The following is a 16,858-nucleotide window of genomic DNA, read 5'->3' as shown; positions in this document are numbered from 1 at the left end:
CCCCATGCCGCATGGAGCTTGACACGGGTTCAACTCTATCCATAATCTCGGCAAGGACCTTAAGGAAACTGTGTCCTACTGGGGGTCCCAAACTCAGGCCAGCCCCATTCACCCTCCGGGACTTCCAGAAACGTAAGGTCCCCACAATGGGGGTGGGGACCTTCAGGGTGCAATACCGAGGGCGGACGCGGCAACTGGACTTGCTTGTGGTCAAGGGCCCCTACATTAGCTTACTGGGATTGGCATGGTTTGGACCACTGGGGCTAGCCATCACCGGGGTGAACCACATGAGCTTACAAGTGGACGTGGACGCCATATGCAAGGAATTTCCGGGGGTTTTCGATGGGAAATTGGGACAGTATACGGGGCCCCCCATTGCTCTACAGCTTGACCCCACAGTACGACCGGTCAGGCTCAAGGCCCGCCGGGTCCCGTTCGCCCTGAAACCCCGTATAGATGAGGAATTGGACCGACTCGTGGAGCAAGGAGTGCTGGAGCCGGTGCCTAATGCCCCCTGGGAAACCCCAATCGTCACACCCGTCAAGCCTAATGGTTCGGTCCGCATCTGCGCAGACTACAAATGTACCATAAACAAGGCCCTCACGGCCCATGCATACCCAGTGCCAGTGGTCAGCCATGTCCTTGCCACCCTGGCTGGGTCGAAAGTTTTTGGCAAGCTGGAGTTGGCCCAAGCATATCAACATCTGCCAGTAGATGAGGCTACAGCAGAGGCACAGACGATTGTGACGCACAGAGGAGCGTTCAGGGTAAAGCGGCTGCAATTCGGGGTCAGCGTGGCACCAGGCATATTCCAGAATCTAATGGACTCTCTCCTTAAAGGGATTCCTGGTGTCACCCCCTTCTTCGATGATGTGTTGATTGCCGGGCCCACACCAGAGGAGTTTGAGGACCGCCTCCGCACTGTTCTGCACCGTTTCCAGACGGCGGGTCTCAAGGTGAAGCGGGAAAAATGTCTACTAGGAGTGCCTCAGGTGGACTTTCTGGGATTTATGGTGGACGCAGAAGGGGTCCACCCGACTGGGGACAAGGTACGGCCATTTGTGATGCCCCAGCGCCCAAGAACAAGACTGAACTTCAGGCCTTCTTGGGACTATTGAACTTTTACCATTCCTTCCTTCCCCACAAGGCGGCGGTAGCGGAGCCCCTACACAGACTCCTGGACAAGCGGGCCTCTTGGGTGTGGGGCCAGCGTCAGGAGGCCGCATTCCAGGCAGTCAAGGACTTGCTTGTCTCAAACTCGGTCTTGGCACACTTCGACGAGAGGCTGCCGGTGGTGCTAGCATGCGACGCCTCACCCTATGGCATTGGCGCTGTCCTGGGACACCAACTCCCGGATGGAAGAGAGGTACCGGTGGCATACTTTTCCCAGACACTCAACGAAACCGAGTGGAACTACTCGCAAATCGACAAGGAGGGTCTGGCAATCGTGAAGGGAGTAAAAAAATTCCATGATTTCTTGTACGGGCGGCCCTTCACCGTGGTGACGGACCACAAGCCGTTGCTTGGCTTGTTTGCCCCTGAAAAGCAGACCCCCCAAGTGCTGTCTCCTCGCGTCCTCAGGTGGTCAATTTTCCTTGCCAGCTACCAGTATGCACTGATTTACCGTCCTGGGAAGGCAATGGGCCATGCGGATGCCCTCAGCAGGCTACCACTACCAGAAACAGGCCCCGACCCAGCACCTGCACAAGAGGTTATGAGCCTGGAGCTGCTTCCCGACCGCCCCATTCAGGCACAAGAAGTTGCACACCATTCCCAGAAAGAAAGGGTCATCTCCCGGGTCCTGGACTGGGTGTGGAGGGGATGGCCCAGCAGCAGCCCCGGGCCAGAATTCGCCGGCTACACAACCCGCAAGCATGAACTGTCGGCCCACAAGGGGTGCCTGTTATGGGGAAGCAGGGTCGTTGTCCCCCAGCCCCTCCGCAAAAGGGTCCTCACAGCCCTACACGAGACACACCCAGGGGTAGTAAGAATGAAGGCCCTTGCCAGGAGTTATGTGTGGTGGCCGGGGATCGACAGAGAGATAGAGGCCTGGGTCAAACACTGCCAGGCCTGCCAAGAATCCCGCCCAGATCCCCCAAGGGCCCCAGTCCAGTCCTGGGAGTCCGCCCGAGCACCATGGTCATGCCTGCATGTGGATTTTGCGGGCCCCTTTCAGGGGAAAACATTCTTCATAGTGGTGGACTCCTACACCAAATGGCTGGAAGTCGCACTGGTACCGTCCACTTCTACGTCCGTAGCCATCCGGGTACTACGCAGGCTGTTTGCAACCCGCGGGCTCCCTTACACTCTCGTCTCAGACAACGGGACTGCATTTACGTCAGGAGAATTCCAAACCTTCACAGCGCAGAACGCCATCCGCCACATCCGTTCGGCGCCATTCCACCCTGCCACCAATGGCCAAGCAGAACGCATGGTGCGGACCACCAAGGACACCCTTCGCCGCATGACGCAAGGGGATTGGGAGTACCGCCTTGCCACATTCCTTCTAGCACAGCACAGCACCCCCAGCTCAACGACTGGCTGGAGCCCCGCTGAACTACTAATGGGTCGGCGCCTTGCAATCAGATTGGACCGCCTTCACCCCGATAGAGCTCAGGATGAGGTAGTGGTGGGGGAAGGCAGGAACCCCCGGACCTTCGAGGCCCAGGACCCAGTGTATGCAAAGAATTTTGGGGCAGGCCCAGCATGGGTACCTGCCACAGTCACCAGGGTCACTGGCCCCGTGTCGTACGAGGTGCTAACAGATGGGGGGCAATGCTGGCGCCGCCACTGCGACCAGATATGGCGACGATTCCCGGGAGAAAACCAGGAGGAGGAAAGGGCAGAGGAGTCCCAAGGGAACAGAGGGGCAGTGAGGCCCATAGAGCACGAGGGGCCAGCAGGAGAGGCAGAATCAGTCAATACAGAGAGGACCTGCGAGGCCGAAAGGACACCGGAACCAGAACCACGACTGAGCGAGCCGGTTGCGCCAGACCAGACAGCCCCATCACAGCCAGCATCCTTGGAACACGAGCCAGAACCTGAACCTCGGACCAGGGAACACCCCCGGCCGCAACGCACACGTAGGCCGCCGGCGTACCTCAAGGACTATGAATGCGACCTCCCGGGCAGGACTGGAACTTAGAGGGGAGGGGTGTTATGTACTGAGTTGAATAGGATCCAAACTGCAGCAGTCTGATTGGTCCTAGAACAATAGGATCCAAAAGGCAGCAGTCTGATTGGTCGTAGAACAATAGGATTCAGAATGCAGCAGTCTGATTGGTCCTAGAACAATGCAGCAGTATGATTGGTTGGCAGGAACTACCCAATCATGCTCCAGATAGAAGTGAATCCACAACCTGATTGGCTTACAGTAGAATTCCGGAATTAGCCAATCATGTGAAGCCCATTGTGTAAATAATGTATATAAAGCAGATACTTTGAGGGGACTTTCATTCATTCCTCCTCACCACTATGAGCTGAATAAAGAGCATGAAATCACTTTGCGACTCTGAGTATATTTCAGGGTGCATTGTTGGTCTCAGGTTCATTAATAAAAAGTCGCTCCCATGACACACCACCACTCCTCAAAGCATTTTGTCAGTCCGTATGTTGTTCAGGTATTTGAGAAGCCAGCAGAATTGTGTCTTTTTGCTGCTAGGATAAAATGTATGTGCTGTATGTTCGAATACATTGTTTAAGGTGATTAATGGATAAGTTAAGAATGTACCTTGCTGGTACCAAAAGGTATGGCTGTGGGTTTTGAAGGCCGCTCCCTGCAAGGCCCTTTCCACCTGGCCTAGGGGGCAGAGACCAGACTCACCCAGCTCTACTTCAGAGGCTCCTGGGAGGCCAGAGAGACATTGCCCTGGGTTCTGAAGAGCCCAGACTGACTGGAACAAACTGGGGCGAATGTCGAAAATGCTTTTAAATGCTATTAAATAGTTTTTAATCTGTGGCATTTTGAATTTGGGTTTTTTTTGTTTGTTTTTGTTTGTTGGGGGTAGGGTGAACGTTTAGTTGGGGCAAGTTTAGTATAGTTGTAAATTATTTTTGTTTTTTAATTAGTTTCTATTGTTTTATTGTATAGATTGCATTCTGTTCTCAAGAGGAGGGGAGTGGGCCCCAGCAACAGAATGTCTGGGGCAGGTTCCACGGGGGAGGGGGGATGCACTGGGACACCCAGTCTCAGTGATCACGGGTAGGAGGAAGAGTTGCGCTAAGACCCTGATGATGTCATTCCCGAGGAGGCAGGTTTAGTCGTTGTTTGAAGACTATCCCTGTCTCTGGGTCTGGTCTTGACCAGAAGGATACTGGAATCAGCAAGGGAAACCCACATGACCTGAAGGTGCTGCTGTGCAATGCCAGGTCAGTGATTACTAAGACCACTGCCATCCACAACTTGATCATGGATGGAGGACTTGACCTATCATGTATAACAGAAACTTGGTTGGATGAAGCAGATGGGCCTATTCTTACTGCTGTTTGTCCACCAGGTTTCTTGTACACACAGCAACCCAGGTCATATGGGCAGGGAGGGGGGGTTGCAGTGTTTTTTAGGGGTCATTAGCTTACACCAGGCGTCCTATTGGGAAGACCCAGTTTTCTGGAAGATGGGCAATAGGGGCAGTACAGGATTCCTTTTGGTGTACCGACCTCCCCGCTGCACCAAGGATTTCCTGGCCAAGCTGCTTCAGGTCGTGGTGGATGTTCTCCTGGAGACACCTAGTTTGGTTGTCCTAGGGGATTTTAACATCCATGCCGACACAACCTTACAAGGGGCCGCCCGGGACTTTGTGGAAAGCATGGCCTCCATGGGGCTGTCCCTGAATAAGTCTGGCCCAACTCATAGCCATGGACATGCCTTGGACCTGGTGTTCACCTCTATGGATGTGGGTGATCTGACACTAAGTAAAAGTGAAACAAAAAAGTGCCATAGTCAGATCACTTCTTGGTGCAACTAGACTTCTCTGCAACCCTTCCCCTCTGCAGGGAGGTGGGACCTATTTGGATGGTCCACCACCACCACTTAATGGAAATGGATCCAAATGGTTTCCAGAGAGTGGTAGGGGATATTTTATCCCATGTTCATGGCCTTTCAGCTGATTCCCTGGTGGCCCACTGGAATGTGGAGTTAACCAGGGCTATTGACTATGGGACGCGGGTGGCGCTGTGGGTAAAAGCCTCAGCGCCTAGGGCTTGCCGATCGAAATGTTGGCGGTTCGAATCCCCGCGGCGGGGTGCGCTCCCGCTGCTCGGTCCCAGCACCTGCCAACCTAGCAGTTCGAAAGCACCCCCGGGTGCAAGTAGATAAATAGGGACCGCTTACTGGCGGGAAGGTAAACGGCATTTCCGTGTGCGGCGCTGGTGCTGGCTCACCAGATGCAGCTTTGTCACGCTGGCCACGTGACCCGGAAGTGTCTGCGGACAGCGCTGGCCCCCGGCCTCTTGAGTGAGATGGGCGCACAACCCCAGAGTCTGTCAAGACTGGCCCGTACGGGCAGGGGTACCTTTACCTTTACCTATTGACTATTTGGCTCTGAAGCGCCCTCTCCAATTGCATGGAGCCCAGACAGCCCTGTGGTTTCCCCCAGATCTGAGGGCAATGAAACAATCGCTGAGACAGTTAGAGTGCCGGTGGTGGATAACTCATTCTGAATCTGACCGGACACGGGATAGAGTTCAACGTTGAGCCTACCAAGTGGTGATGGGGACGGCAAAGAGGACCTTCTTCACCGCCTCTATTGCATGTGCAACAGCAGCAGGAGACTCTTTCAGGTGGTTCATAATTTAATGGAACCACCTTTGCCATTGGGGCCCCGTAAGGACCCCTAGATCTCCTGCAATGATTTTGCAAAGTTTTTTGCAGATTAATTTTCTCAGCTTCGGAAAGAGGTAGACTCCACCATGGGAGCAGGGCCGGGGTGGGAGAGTGCTAGAGTCCTGTCCTGTTGTGTGGGATCAATTCCAATCTGTTACCCCCGAGGATGTGGAGAGGCTGCTTGGACGAGTGAAACCAACCACCTGTCTCCTTGATCCTTGCCCATCCTGGCTTATAAAAGCTAGCCGGGAAGGGGTGGGTGATGGGCTTCGTGGGGTGGTGAATGCTTCCCTCCATGAGGGAGCCTTCCCAGACCCACTGAAAGAGGCGGTTATTAAACCACTTCTTTAAAAAACATATTTGGACCTGGCCAATATGGCCAACTTCCATTCTTGGGCATGGTGATTGAGCGGGTGGTTGCTGAACAACTCTAGGCATGTCTATAGGATGCAGACCATCTAGATCCCTTCCAATCATGAGAGTGAAACTGCCCTGGTCGTGCTGGTTGATGATTTCCTGCGGGCTAGGGACTAGTTTCCTAGTTCTGCTAGCTAGGGCTAGTTTTCTAGTTCTGTTGGATCTCTCAGCGGACTCTGATACCCTTGACCATGACATCCTTCTGGACTGTCTAGGGGAGCTGGGAGCTTTGGGCACTGTTATACAGTGTTTCCGCTCCTTCCTCCTGGGCCATGTCCAGAAAGTAGGGGGGGGATGAGTGTTCAGACCCCTGGGCTCTCACTTGTTTCGTCTCTCTCAGGGTTTCATCCTCTCCATGCTTTGTAACATCTATATGAAGCCGCTGGGAGAGATCATCAGGGGGTTTGGGCTGGGTGTTCATCAGTATGCGGATGATACCCAGCTCTACCTCTCTTTTAAATCAGAACCAGTAAAGGCGGTGAAGATCCTGTGTGAGTGTCTGGAGGTGGTTGGAGGATGGAGGGCAGCTAACAGATTGAGGTTGAATCCTGACAAGACAGAAGTACTGTTTTGGGGGGGCAGGGGGCTGGTGGTTGTGGGGGACTCCCTGGTCCTGAATGGGGCAACTATGCCCCTGGAGGATCAGGTGCGCAGCCTGGGAGTCATTTTGGACTCACAGCTGTCCATGGAGGTGCAGGTCAATTCTGTGTCCAGGGCAGCTGTCTACCAGCTCCATCTGGCACACCAGCTGAGAACCTACCTGCCCATAGACTGTCTCACCAGAGTGGTGCATGCTTTAGTTATCTCCTGCTTGGACTACTGCAATGTGCTCTACGTGGGGCTACCTTTGAAGGTGACCTGGAAACTACAACTAATCCAGAATTAGGCAGCTAGACTGGTGACTGGGAGTGGCCACCGAGACCATATAACACTGGTCCTTAAAGACCTACATTGACTCCTAGTACTTTTCCAAGCACAATTCAACGTGTTAGTGCTGAGCTTTAAAGCCCTAAATGGCCTTGGCCCAGTATACCTGAAGGAGCATCTCCACCCCCATTATTCAGCCCAGACACTGAGGTTCAGCACTGAGCGCCTTCTGGTGGTTCTCTCACTGTGAGAAGTTAGGTTACAGGGAACCAGGTAGAGGGCCGCCTTGGTAGTGGCGCATGCCATAAACAGCTATCTGACTTTTAGAAGACATCTGAAATCAGCCCTGTTTAGAGAAGTTTTTAATGTTTGATCTTTTATTGTGTTTTTAATATTCTGTTGGGAGCCGCCCAGAGTGGCTGGGGAAACCCAGCCAGATGGGTGGGATATAAATACTAAATTGTTGAAGAAGAAGAAGAAGAAGAAGAAGAAGAAGAAGAAGAAGAAGAAGAAGAAGAAGAAGAAAACTGTCCTACCAGAAACGTTAACCAACAAATTTAAAATAGCATGAGGACAAGCAAAGAAGGATGGATGTCTTCACCAGGGTGTGGCTTTTCATTCTCACATATATAGCACAACAAGACAATGACCTCCCCCTACCCCCTAAAAAACCTAGGGTTGCCATATTTCAAGAGATAAAAATACAGACACAAAAAAGTTGTTGGCAATCGCCTGATAGACCTCTGCCGCTGCTGAGCCCGAGCCTGTACCAGAGCCATCCCCCCCCCCAAATTTAACCCAAAATCCAGGACATTTGCTTTAACATGTAAAATCCCCCCCTCCTCCCAGATGGGCATTTAGGACCCCAAAATAGGACATGTCCAGGAATTCCCAGATGTATGGCAATCCTACCCCCCAAAAGCATACGAATCAGTATGGCTACTCTGACCCAACACCCCCCTCCCCACATGCTAACAAACAAACTACACTGCAACCAACCACACACAACCAACCTCTCTCTCAAGAGAGAGGGAGAGAGAGAGGACCTACTTATGTAGCGCTGACACAAAAACCCTGCACAAACACCACACAATAGAATGAAATATCATTCTCCTTCGCCCTCTCTTTTTCCATCCACACACTGCCTATGACAAGAGTGTTTTACACCAAATGTAAACAAACTGTGAAAATGACTCTGGGAACTGAAAATGGAGAGGCTGTATGCACTTTTCCTTGTTTATTTGGTTATTTTGTAATATGTACAAGAAATCTTCCGTGAAAACTTTTTTTATATAAAAAAAGCTTACCCTGCTGTTTTCCGGTTTTGCCACAGAGGAGGGCATTGAGGACAGCATCAGAAAAACTCAGGAACCGTTCCTCTTTTTCTACAAATGTTGTGTACAACACTCCTGGAACTCGAGTGAATCGATACATTGGCCGTTTAATAGAGGCCCGGCAAACTGAGTCGGAGATGGCAGACCTACATTTTTTCACCCTGAGGTACAAACAGATTGAGCGCGAGCAAAAAGTAAGTGAGGCTTTTACTAAGTTTATCAGTCAAATAAAAAGAGAAACTACCATTTGCTTGCTTGCTTTTTTTCCCATTTAAGGTTTCATTTTCCTATATTTTTAATGAAGTATTGGCTTCCATTTTCATGGAGCCTTTGTCAATATATTGGCCCAAGTCCTCTTCCCTCCTCATTCGCATGCAAAGGGACGAAGTGTACAGCTTGCACAAAGGAAGAAACCCAAGTATCCCATTATGTCTAAATGCATAATTTGTTCCTTTCAAACACTGAAAATCAGAAGGAGCTCCTCTTCCTGCAGGTTACCTGGATTCTATTGGTTGTTTTTTGCTTTTTTCCTACTATGTAGTGATGCTTCCCCCCCTTGTGTTCAGGTCGGTTTTATTTTTAGTATTGTATAAAGCTTTGTACTTTTTAAAAAAATAGAAAAGTGTTTTGTAAATAAATGAGTGCCTTGTGCTAGAGCAGCTGGTTTTGGGGTGCCCCCTCCTCCCTCGTTCTCTTTGATTCAGCACAGTAGGGCCCTTGCGCAAACGCACATGTGTGCAATGGTAGAGGCCTGCCTGGAAAGCTTAAAGCCCACCACCACTACATGGGAGAAGGGTTGAAGAAAAGGAAATATGAATTGGTGCCGCCCTGTAGATTGGCCAGTCGTGGCTAGGAGCAGCTAGGAACTAGGTGGAGTCATCAATCTTATAAAAAGTGTGGACTTTCACACACTGGCCAGTTTCCATTTTGACTTGGAAATGTTCGTTTTGGGGATCTCAGAAGTACGTAAAGGCAAGACGCAGGTGAGGGAGTGCTTTCCTGCAATGGGACCCACCTGAGAGATGATGGAACTATGCTGAGGCTGAAAAAAAAAGACTGGTTCTAATACCTCCAAGTCTCAGGATGAGGCCCCTCCAATCTTTCCCGGTTCCATTTCTGAGCTGGGGAAGGAGGGCCAGACCCACCACTCTAGCAGTGTTTGGTCAGTACACTTCCTCCCCAGCTCCAAATTTTGAAGGGAGGTGGGGAGGAAGCTCATGCTGGATTTGCAAGCACTCTGGCTACTTTTCCTGACCATACACTGACTTTGAAAACTCAGAAAGAAATGATGTGGTCATCAGGGGCAAATCTGGCAAGCACACTTACAGATTACTGCTGTGCATGCTTGTATTTCTGTCTTTAGAACCAGGAGGTGTGATGGATATGGGTCAATAATTGTATTTATGCCTCTTTTCCCCCACCTCATTCACAGTATCACCAGCTTCAGGATGAATATTTCACCAGTGCTGTCGTCTTGTCATTGATTCTAGCTGCCTTATTTGGCCTTGTCTACCTTTTAATAATCCCACAGTAAGTGCTTTCTCAGTGTTTTAAATTAAATGCCAAGTAATTTTTTTAAATGAAATCGGAGTGTCTTGGGCAAACATTGGATTCATTAGAAAACTTTATTTCTTACATTCTACCCCACCCCCCAATCAAGAGAGCAGGTTCAGAACTGGATCCCCCTCCCCCACCCAGTAACCCAGATCCACCAAGACTAGGAGCGATGGATCGTCTTGCCCCACAAGCTATCTCTATCGGTGGCCCCCACGGCATCCCGCACTAGTGAATCCCATAGTTTCACTTTGTGATTAATGAAGAATTACTTTCTTTTGTCTGTCTTCATTGGATGGTCCCTGGTTGTAGTATTACGTGGGAGGGAGAAAACCCTATCTCAGATTGACACAATTTATGGGGGTCAGGGAGTATTAAAGGAGGAGACAACATACAATATAAATGCATCTCACCAAGCACCACCCACATGGACAGGTAACATGGGCAGATTGATTTCTTTTTTTTTTTTTTTTTAAATTTTTTATTGGTTTTACAAAATTTTTAAAAGAAACAAACAAACACTAAAAATGACAAACATACACGTATAGTTTCAAACATATTTTCATAAACCTCTTTTCTTGGACTTCCCCATACCCCCCCTCTCTGCATCCCAATGTCCATAGTTCAACTAGCAACTCCCCATTGTTACTTTTCATTCTCTATCATCTTAGTCCTCTTTTATAATTCTAACCTTATATCCTGTACCCCTTTGTTTCTGGGAACCACAACATTTTAACATTTTAACATTCATTAAGTTTATAGTAGTCCTTAAGATAACTTTTGAATTTTGTCCATTCTTCTTCCACCGTCTCTTTTCGTTGGTCACGGATTCTGCCTGTCATCTCGGCCAATGTCATATATTCCATCACTTTCATCTGCCATTCTTCCAGAGTGGGTAAATCTTGTGTCTTCCAATACTTTGCGATGAGTATTCTTGCTGCTGTTGAGGCGTACATGAAGAAAGTTCTATCCCTCTTTGCCACCAATTGGCCGACAATGCCCAAGAGGAAGGCCTCTGGTTTTTTAGAAAAGGTACATTTAAGTACTTTTTTGATTTCATTATAGATCATTTCCCAGAAGGCCTTAATCTTCGGGCATGTCCACCAAAGGTGGTAGAAGGTACCTTCAGTCTCTTTACACTTCCAACATTTGTTATCGGGCAGATGATAAATTTTTGCCAGCTTGACTGGGGTCATGTACCACCTGTAAATCATTTTCATTATGTTTTCTCTTAAGGCATTACATGCCGTAAACTTAACACCGGTGGTCCATAACTGTTCCCAGTCAGCGAGCATAATGTCATGACCAATATCTTGTGCCCATTTAATCATAGCTGATTTCACCATTTCATCCTGTGTATTCCATTTCAGCAACAAGTTATACATTCTTGATAAATTCTTAGTGTTGGGTTCTAGCAGTTCAATCTCTAGTTTTGATTTTTCCACCTGAAAGCCAATTTTCCTGTCCTGTTTGAAAAGCTCCATTATTTGATAATATTGAAGCCAGTTTTGTACTTTATGTTTCAATTTGTCATAGCTTTGTAATTTCCAGTTATCTCCATCCTGTTCCAAAATTTCCCAATACTTCGGCCATCCGACCTCCATATTGAGTTTCTTTACTGCTTTAGCCTCGACTGGTGACACCCATCTAGGGGTTTTGTTTTCCAACAGATCTTTATATCTCATCCATACATTAAACAATGCTTTTCTAACAATGTGATTTTTAAAGGCACTATGCTGCTTAATTTTGTCATACCATAAATATGCCTGCCAACCAAAAACATTGTTAAAACCTTCCAGATCCAAAATGTCTGTGTTCTCGAGGAGCATCCATTCCTTCAGCCAGCAAAAAGCTGCTGCCTCATAGTACAATTTTAAGTCCGGCAGGGCAAACCCCCCTCTTTCTTTAGCATCTGTCAATATCTTAAATTTAATTCTGGGCTTTTTGCCCTGCCAGACAAATTTCGAAATATCTTTCTGCCACCTCTTGAAACATTCCATCTTGTCAAGAATCTGCAAGGTCTGAAACAAAAACAACATTCTAGGCAATACATTCATTTTGATCACTGCAATTCGGCCTAACATTGACAATTTCAAATTTGACCATATTTCTAGATCTTTTTTAATTTCTGACCAACATTTTTCATAGTTGTCCTTGTACAAATTCAGATTTTTAGATGTTAAGTAAACCCCTAGGTATTTCACCTTCTTGACTACTGTCAAACCTGTCTCCTCTTGAAATTTCTCCTTTTCCATGTCTGTTAGGTTTTTCGCTAAAACTTTAGTTTTTTGCTTATTCAGCTTAAATCCAGCTACCTGGCCAAACTGTTGTATTATTTCTAAAACCTTTTTCGTACTAGTGTTTGGCTCTTGCAAAGTCAATACTAAGTCATCTGCAAACGCTCTTAACTTATAATGTTTAGCTCCGACCTGCACTCCTTTGACCTGCTGGTCATTTCTTATCATATTCAGCAACACCTCCAGAACTGAGATAAAAAGTAATGGGGAGATCGGGCACCCCTGTCGTGTTCCTTTTTCTATCTTAAGTTCCTCAGTCACAACATTATTTACAATCAGTTTAGCTTTTTGTTCGGAATATATTGCAGCCATACCATTTTCAAAACCCTGGCCTACCCCCATCCCATGAAGATTCTTCCTCATAAAACTCCAAGAAATATTGTCAAAGGCTTTCTCCGCATCCACAAAGATCAATACTACTTTAGTGTTTATATTCACCTCTAGTTTTTCCAAAATGTCTATTACATTCCTTACATTGTCTGCCAGGTGTCTTTTAGGGAGAAAGCCTGCTTGGTCCTTATGAATCTTCTCCATCAACACTCTTTTGAATCTTTTTGCCAAAATGTCTGCAAAAATTTTGCAATCCACATTGAGCAATGATATTGGGCGGTAGTTCTTAAGTTGGGTCTTTTCAGTCTCTGACTTTGGTATGAGTGAAATATATGCTTCTTTCCACGATTCAGGTGCCCTTTTTCCCTCAAGGATCTCGTTACAAACTTCTCTTAATGGTTGAGTCAGCCATTCCTTCAGCGATTTGTAGTATCCGGAAGTCAGTCCATCTGGTCCTGGAGATTTGCCCAATTGCATATTCTGAATGGCAGCCTCTATCTCTTGTTCTGAGATTCTCTGGTTCAAATCCATCTTACTTTGGTGAGAGATATTTTGTAATCCATATTTTCCAAGGAATTTGTCTATATCTTCTTCATTTTGCGGGCCTTGAGTGTAGAGTTTTTTGAAGTAGCTTAAAAAACAGTTTCTAATTTCATTGGGTTTAGAGATATTTTTCCCATCCACCTCTAGGCTTGTAACTGTGTTTAATTTCTGTCTTTTCTTCAGTTGCCATGCCAAAAGTTTGCCACATTTATTTGCTGATTCAAAAGTCTTTTGCTTCATTTGCTTTATCTTCCATTCAATCTCTTGGTTCATCAATTCCATATATTGTGTTTGATACAACTTAATCTCTCTTAAGATGTCCTGAGACTTTGGTTTTGTTCTTAATTTTCTCTCTCCTTCCTTTATCATTTCCAAAATCTTTTCTTTTTTCTCATTTTGTTTTTTCCTCTTTATTGAATTTTGTTGAATCAAAAATCCTCTCATCACCGCCTTACTTGCATCCCAGACCACTCTTTTCTCCACGTCGGTCCTCAAATTTATTTCAAAGTAGTCTTTTAGGGTCTTTTGGGCCTTCGTGAGAATCTCCTTATCTCGAAAGAGGGTGTCATTCATTCTCCATCTAAATTGACCAGTCATTGTGAGTTTCATCTCCATCTTCACGGCGTTATGGTCGGAGCAAGTTTTTGGGCAGATTTCCACTTTCTTAATCTTTGGGGCCATTCCACTAGTAATCCAAATTTGATCGATTCTGGTCCAGGTCATCATTGCTTGGGAGAAGAAAGTTCCCTCTCTCTCCAGAGGGTTCCTTGTTCTCCATATGTCTATCAAGCCCATATTTTCTGTCATTTCAAAAAAAGTCTTAGGGAGTCTCCCTTCTTTGCTAACTGTTAGTTTTTGTGCCTTGTCCATATTAGTGGAGACCACACCATTCATGTCTCCCATAATTATCATATTGTAATCCAAATAGTCAGTCAGGGTTTCATGAAGTCTCTTAAAGAAGTCAGATTTGCCTTCATTCGGTGCATAAATTCCAACCACTAAAAATTTTTCTCCTTGTATTTGTATCTCCACTGCCAGGTATCTCCCTTGTTCGTCCTTGAATATCATTTTTGGGGCCCATTTCTCTTTCACATATATTACCACTCCTCTTTTCTTAACTTTGTCTGATGAAATAAATTCTTGTCCTAGCCTTTTATTTATGAGTAGTCTCCTGTGAGCTCTGGTTATGTGAGTTTCTTGTAGACATATCAGGTCCAATTGTTCTCTGTTCAATATATGAAATACTTGTCTTCTCTTCAAGGGCCCATTGAGCCCATTACAATTCCAGCTAAGGAATTGCAGAGCCATCTTATTGTTTTTCTAAACTCCTCCAACAGCTCCAAGTTGTTGCTCTTCTTCTGATGATAGTGGTTTTTGTCCGATCGAAAGATTCAAAATCTCCAATGCTCTCCTCTGTTCTGCAAGTGCGTCCACAGTCCCCTTCTGCAGGTCCTCCTGATTTCTTGCCAGAAATTTGTCCTTGTCTTGGATTGTCTTTATTTTCACCTTCTTTGCCTTGTAGTCAAATGACAGTCCTTGTGGGAACTCCCACCTAAAGCGAATGGAGTTTTTCTTTAGCAAAAGAGCCAAATCCTTGTAGAAGTTTCTTAAATCCAAAATGTATTTTGGGATGTCTTTAAAGATCTGTACAGCTGAATTTCCGATTTGCAAGGCCTTTTCAAAGTGTAGTCCTAATATTTTGTCTCTTTCCTCCTTGGATCTGAGTGTGATCAAGCAATCTCTCGGGGTCTTTCTGTCTTGTTTTTTACCCAATCTGAAAGCTGTCGTGATTTTAAATTCGTCTTCTTCAAGGTCCCAACAATCCACAAACTCCCGTGTCAGATATTCCACAAGATTGTCTCTTTCATTCTCCGGAATCAGTCTTAATTTCAAGTTTCTCTCTTTTCTCTGTAACTCCCACAAGGCCAAAGTCGCATCATGCTCATAAACCTTCTTAGCAATCGGCTCTAATTTCTCCTGTGTCTCTCCAGCAGTAGCTTTAGCATCTTCAGCTATTTGGCGCGTGGTAGCGTTTTCCTCCACCAATTTATTTATGGATTCTGTATTCTGGTTTAATCTTACTGATATTTCTGTTAATTTTTGTGTATTCTCTGAAGTCTGTTTTGTCAGAGACTCCAGAGTTTGATTTATCTTGAGAAGAGCATCTGTCAGAGCTTCCATAGAGGCGGCTGTTCCTTTATCTTGTCCTGTTGTTCCTGCTGATCCGGCTGTTACGCCTGAAATTGAGCCTCTTTTCTTTGTCTGTTGCTGCTGCAGCTGTTGTTGTTGTTGTTGCTTGGTCTTAGCTCTTGTAACAATCTCTTCTTGTGAGCCACTCATGTCAAGGTCAATTCCCACGGGATTTGTTCTCCGTTGGAAAATTCCACTGTCCTAGGCCGTGCCGGACTTTACTTTATCCTCTAGAGGGAGCAAATCAAAATGGCCACAGAACAAAATAACGAACACGAAGACAAAGGAGAATGTCCAAAGATGTAAAAAAGGAGATTAACACAGTCAAAATCAATGTTACTAAAAACTTATAACTTCAAATTGCCACAGTTGCCCAATTTATATTGCTTCTTCTTGTAATATATTGTAACCAGGCACTGTGAAAACTTTGTATCAAAGTATCACTTTACAGGGAAAAGTCAGTTCAGTGTCCTAAGAAGGCAGACCGTTTCATGCTTTCAATAGGTGAGACAGCAGAGGTTTTTTACTTCAAAAGAATCGTGCAGTTATTAATCTCATTCACCTCCCCTCTGCCCTGCTAGCTAGAGGGGAGATCAAAGGTCTAAATGTCCGGTTTAGCTGATCAAAGAGCGGGTTTCAACGGATGCAAGTCTAGAGTTCCGTTGCTTTCACTTTCATGCAGTCGGGGGGAGGCAGACTTCCTTGATTTAAATCTCCCCGTTTTTAGCCCAATTTACTGAATTTAAAAGGTCCCGATTATTCTCCAGCTCCTACTCACGGGAATTCAGTCCAAATTTTCTTTTCAGGAAGAAGTCGGCGCTCTCCGCTTATGGCGACGCGGCTTCACTTCGCAGGCTGGGTAGCGACTCTCAGCACCGCGCTCACTCCCGATGTCGATCCGTAGCCTTTAAAAAGGCTCTTTCACGGTACCGGGGGGCGCAAAGGTGCCCACCGAGTCTCCTTGTTCTCAGGCTTCAGCGCCTGGGATTTTAGGGGTCCCCCGCTCGCCGTAGCGGGTAAGACCCGAACTTGCGAAGCAGTCCTTCTCCGGAGCTCGGAGGTAGGACCGCCATTAAGCGCTGGCACCGACCGGAAGCCCCATGGGCAGATTGATTTCAGAGTCATATAATTTAAAGCACTTTTCTGTGGATGAAGGTGGGAAAAGGCACACACAGAAAGAATGAGCCACATGCACATTAATCCCCTAGGGTGTACCTAGCCTGTGTCTCTTGCTTGCACAAGAAGGGAAAATGCTTGATAGTTAACCAGAATCCATCTGCCAAGTTCCAGTGAGGAGGTGGTGGTTTTCTGTATGTTCAATGACTCGGCTTCTGCGTGTTCCTCCTAGGAGTACCATCGTGCTTGTCCTTCTGGTGTTCTGCATATGCTTCCTGGTGGCATGTATCATGTACCTGCATGTCACCCGAGTACAAGTAAGTGATCTCAAATGCCGTGGCCTCTTGATCCTCGCAAGAGACTTACTAAGCATTGCATCATGTCATATC

At 46.8% G+C, this 16,858-nt stretch overlaps 1 protein-coding gene across 2 annotated transcripts in view; it reads left to right on the top strand.

Moving 5' to 3' along the window:
* Positions 1 to 16,858, top strand: part of ADCY1 (adenylate cyclase 1) — a 221,327-nt gene that overhangs the window by 172,533 nt on the left and 31,936 nt on the right. For both annotated transcript variants that reach the window (XR_003709045.2, XM_028749778.2), the window contains exons 9-11: positions 8,439 to 8,633; positions 9,872 to 9,969; positions 16,702 to 16,786. Coding sequence is in view for 1 of the 2 variants with exons in the window: in XM_028749778.2 (XP_028605611.2) it covers positions 8,439 to 8,633; positions 9,872 to 9,969; positions 16,702 to 16,786 (378 nt within the window). In the remaining variant the exon portion in view is untranslated. The remainder of the gene's footprint in view (positions 1 to 8,438; positions 8,634 to 9,871; positions 9,970 to 16,701; positions 16,787 to 16,858) is intronic.

The sequence above is a fragment of the Podarcis muralis genome, chromosome 12 (genome assembly GCF_964188315.1).
Source record: "Podarcis muralis chromosome 12, rPodMur119.hap1.1, whole genome shotgun sequence".
Classification (NCBI taxonomy): domain Eukaryota; kingdom Metazoa; phylum Chordata; class Lepidosauria; order Squamata; family Lacertidae; genus Podarcis; species Podarcis muralis.
This window is presented reverse-complemented; position numbering and strand designations above follow the sequence as displayed.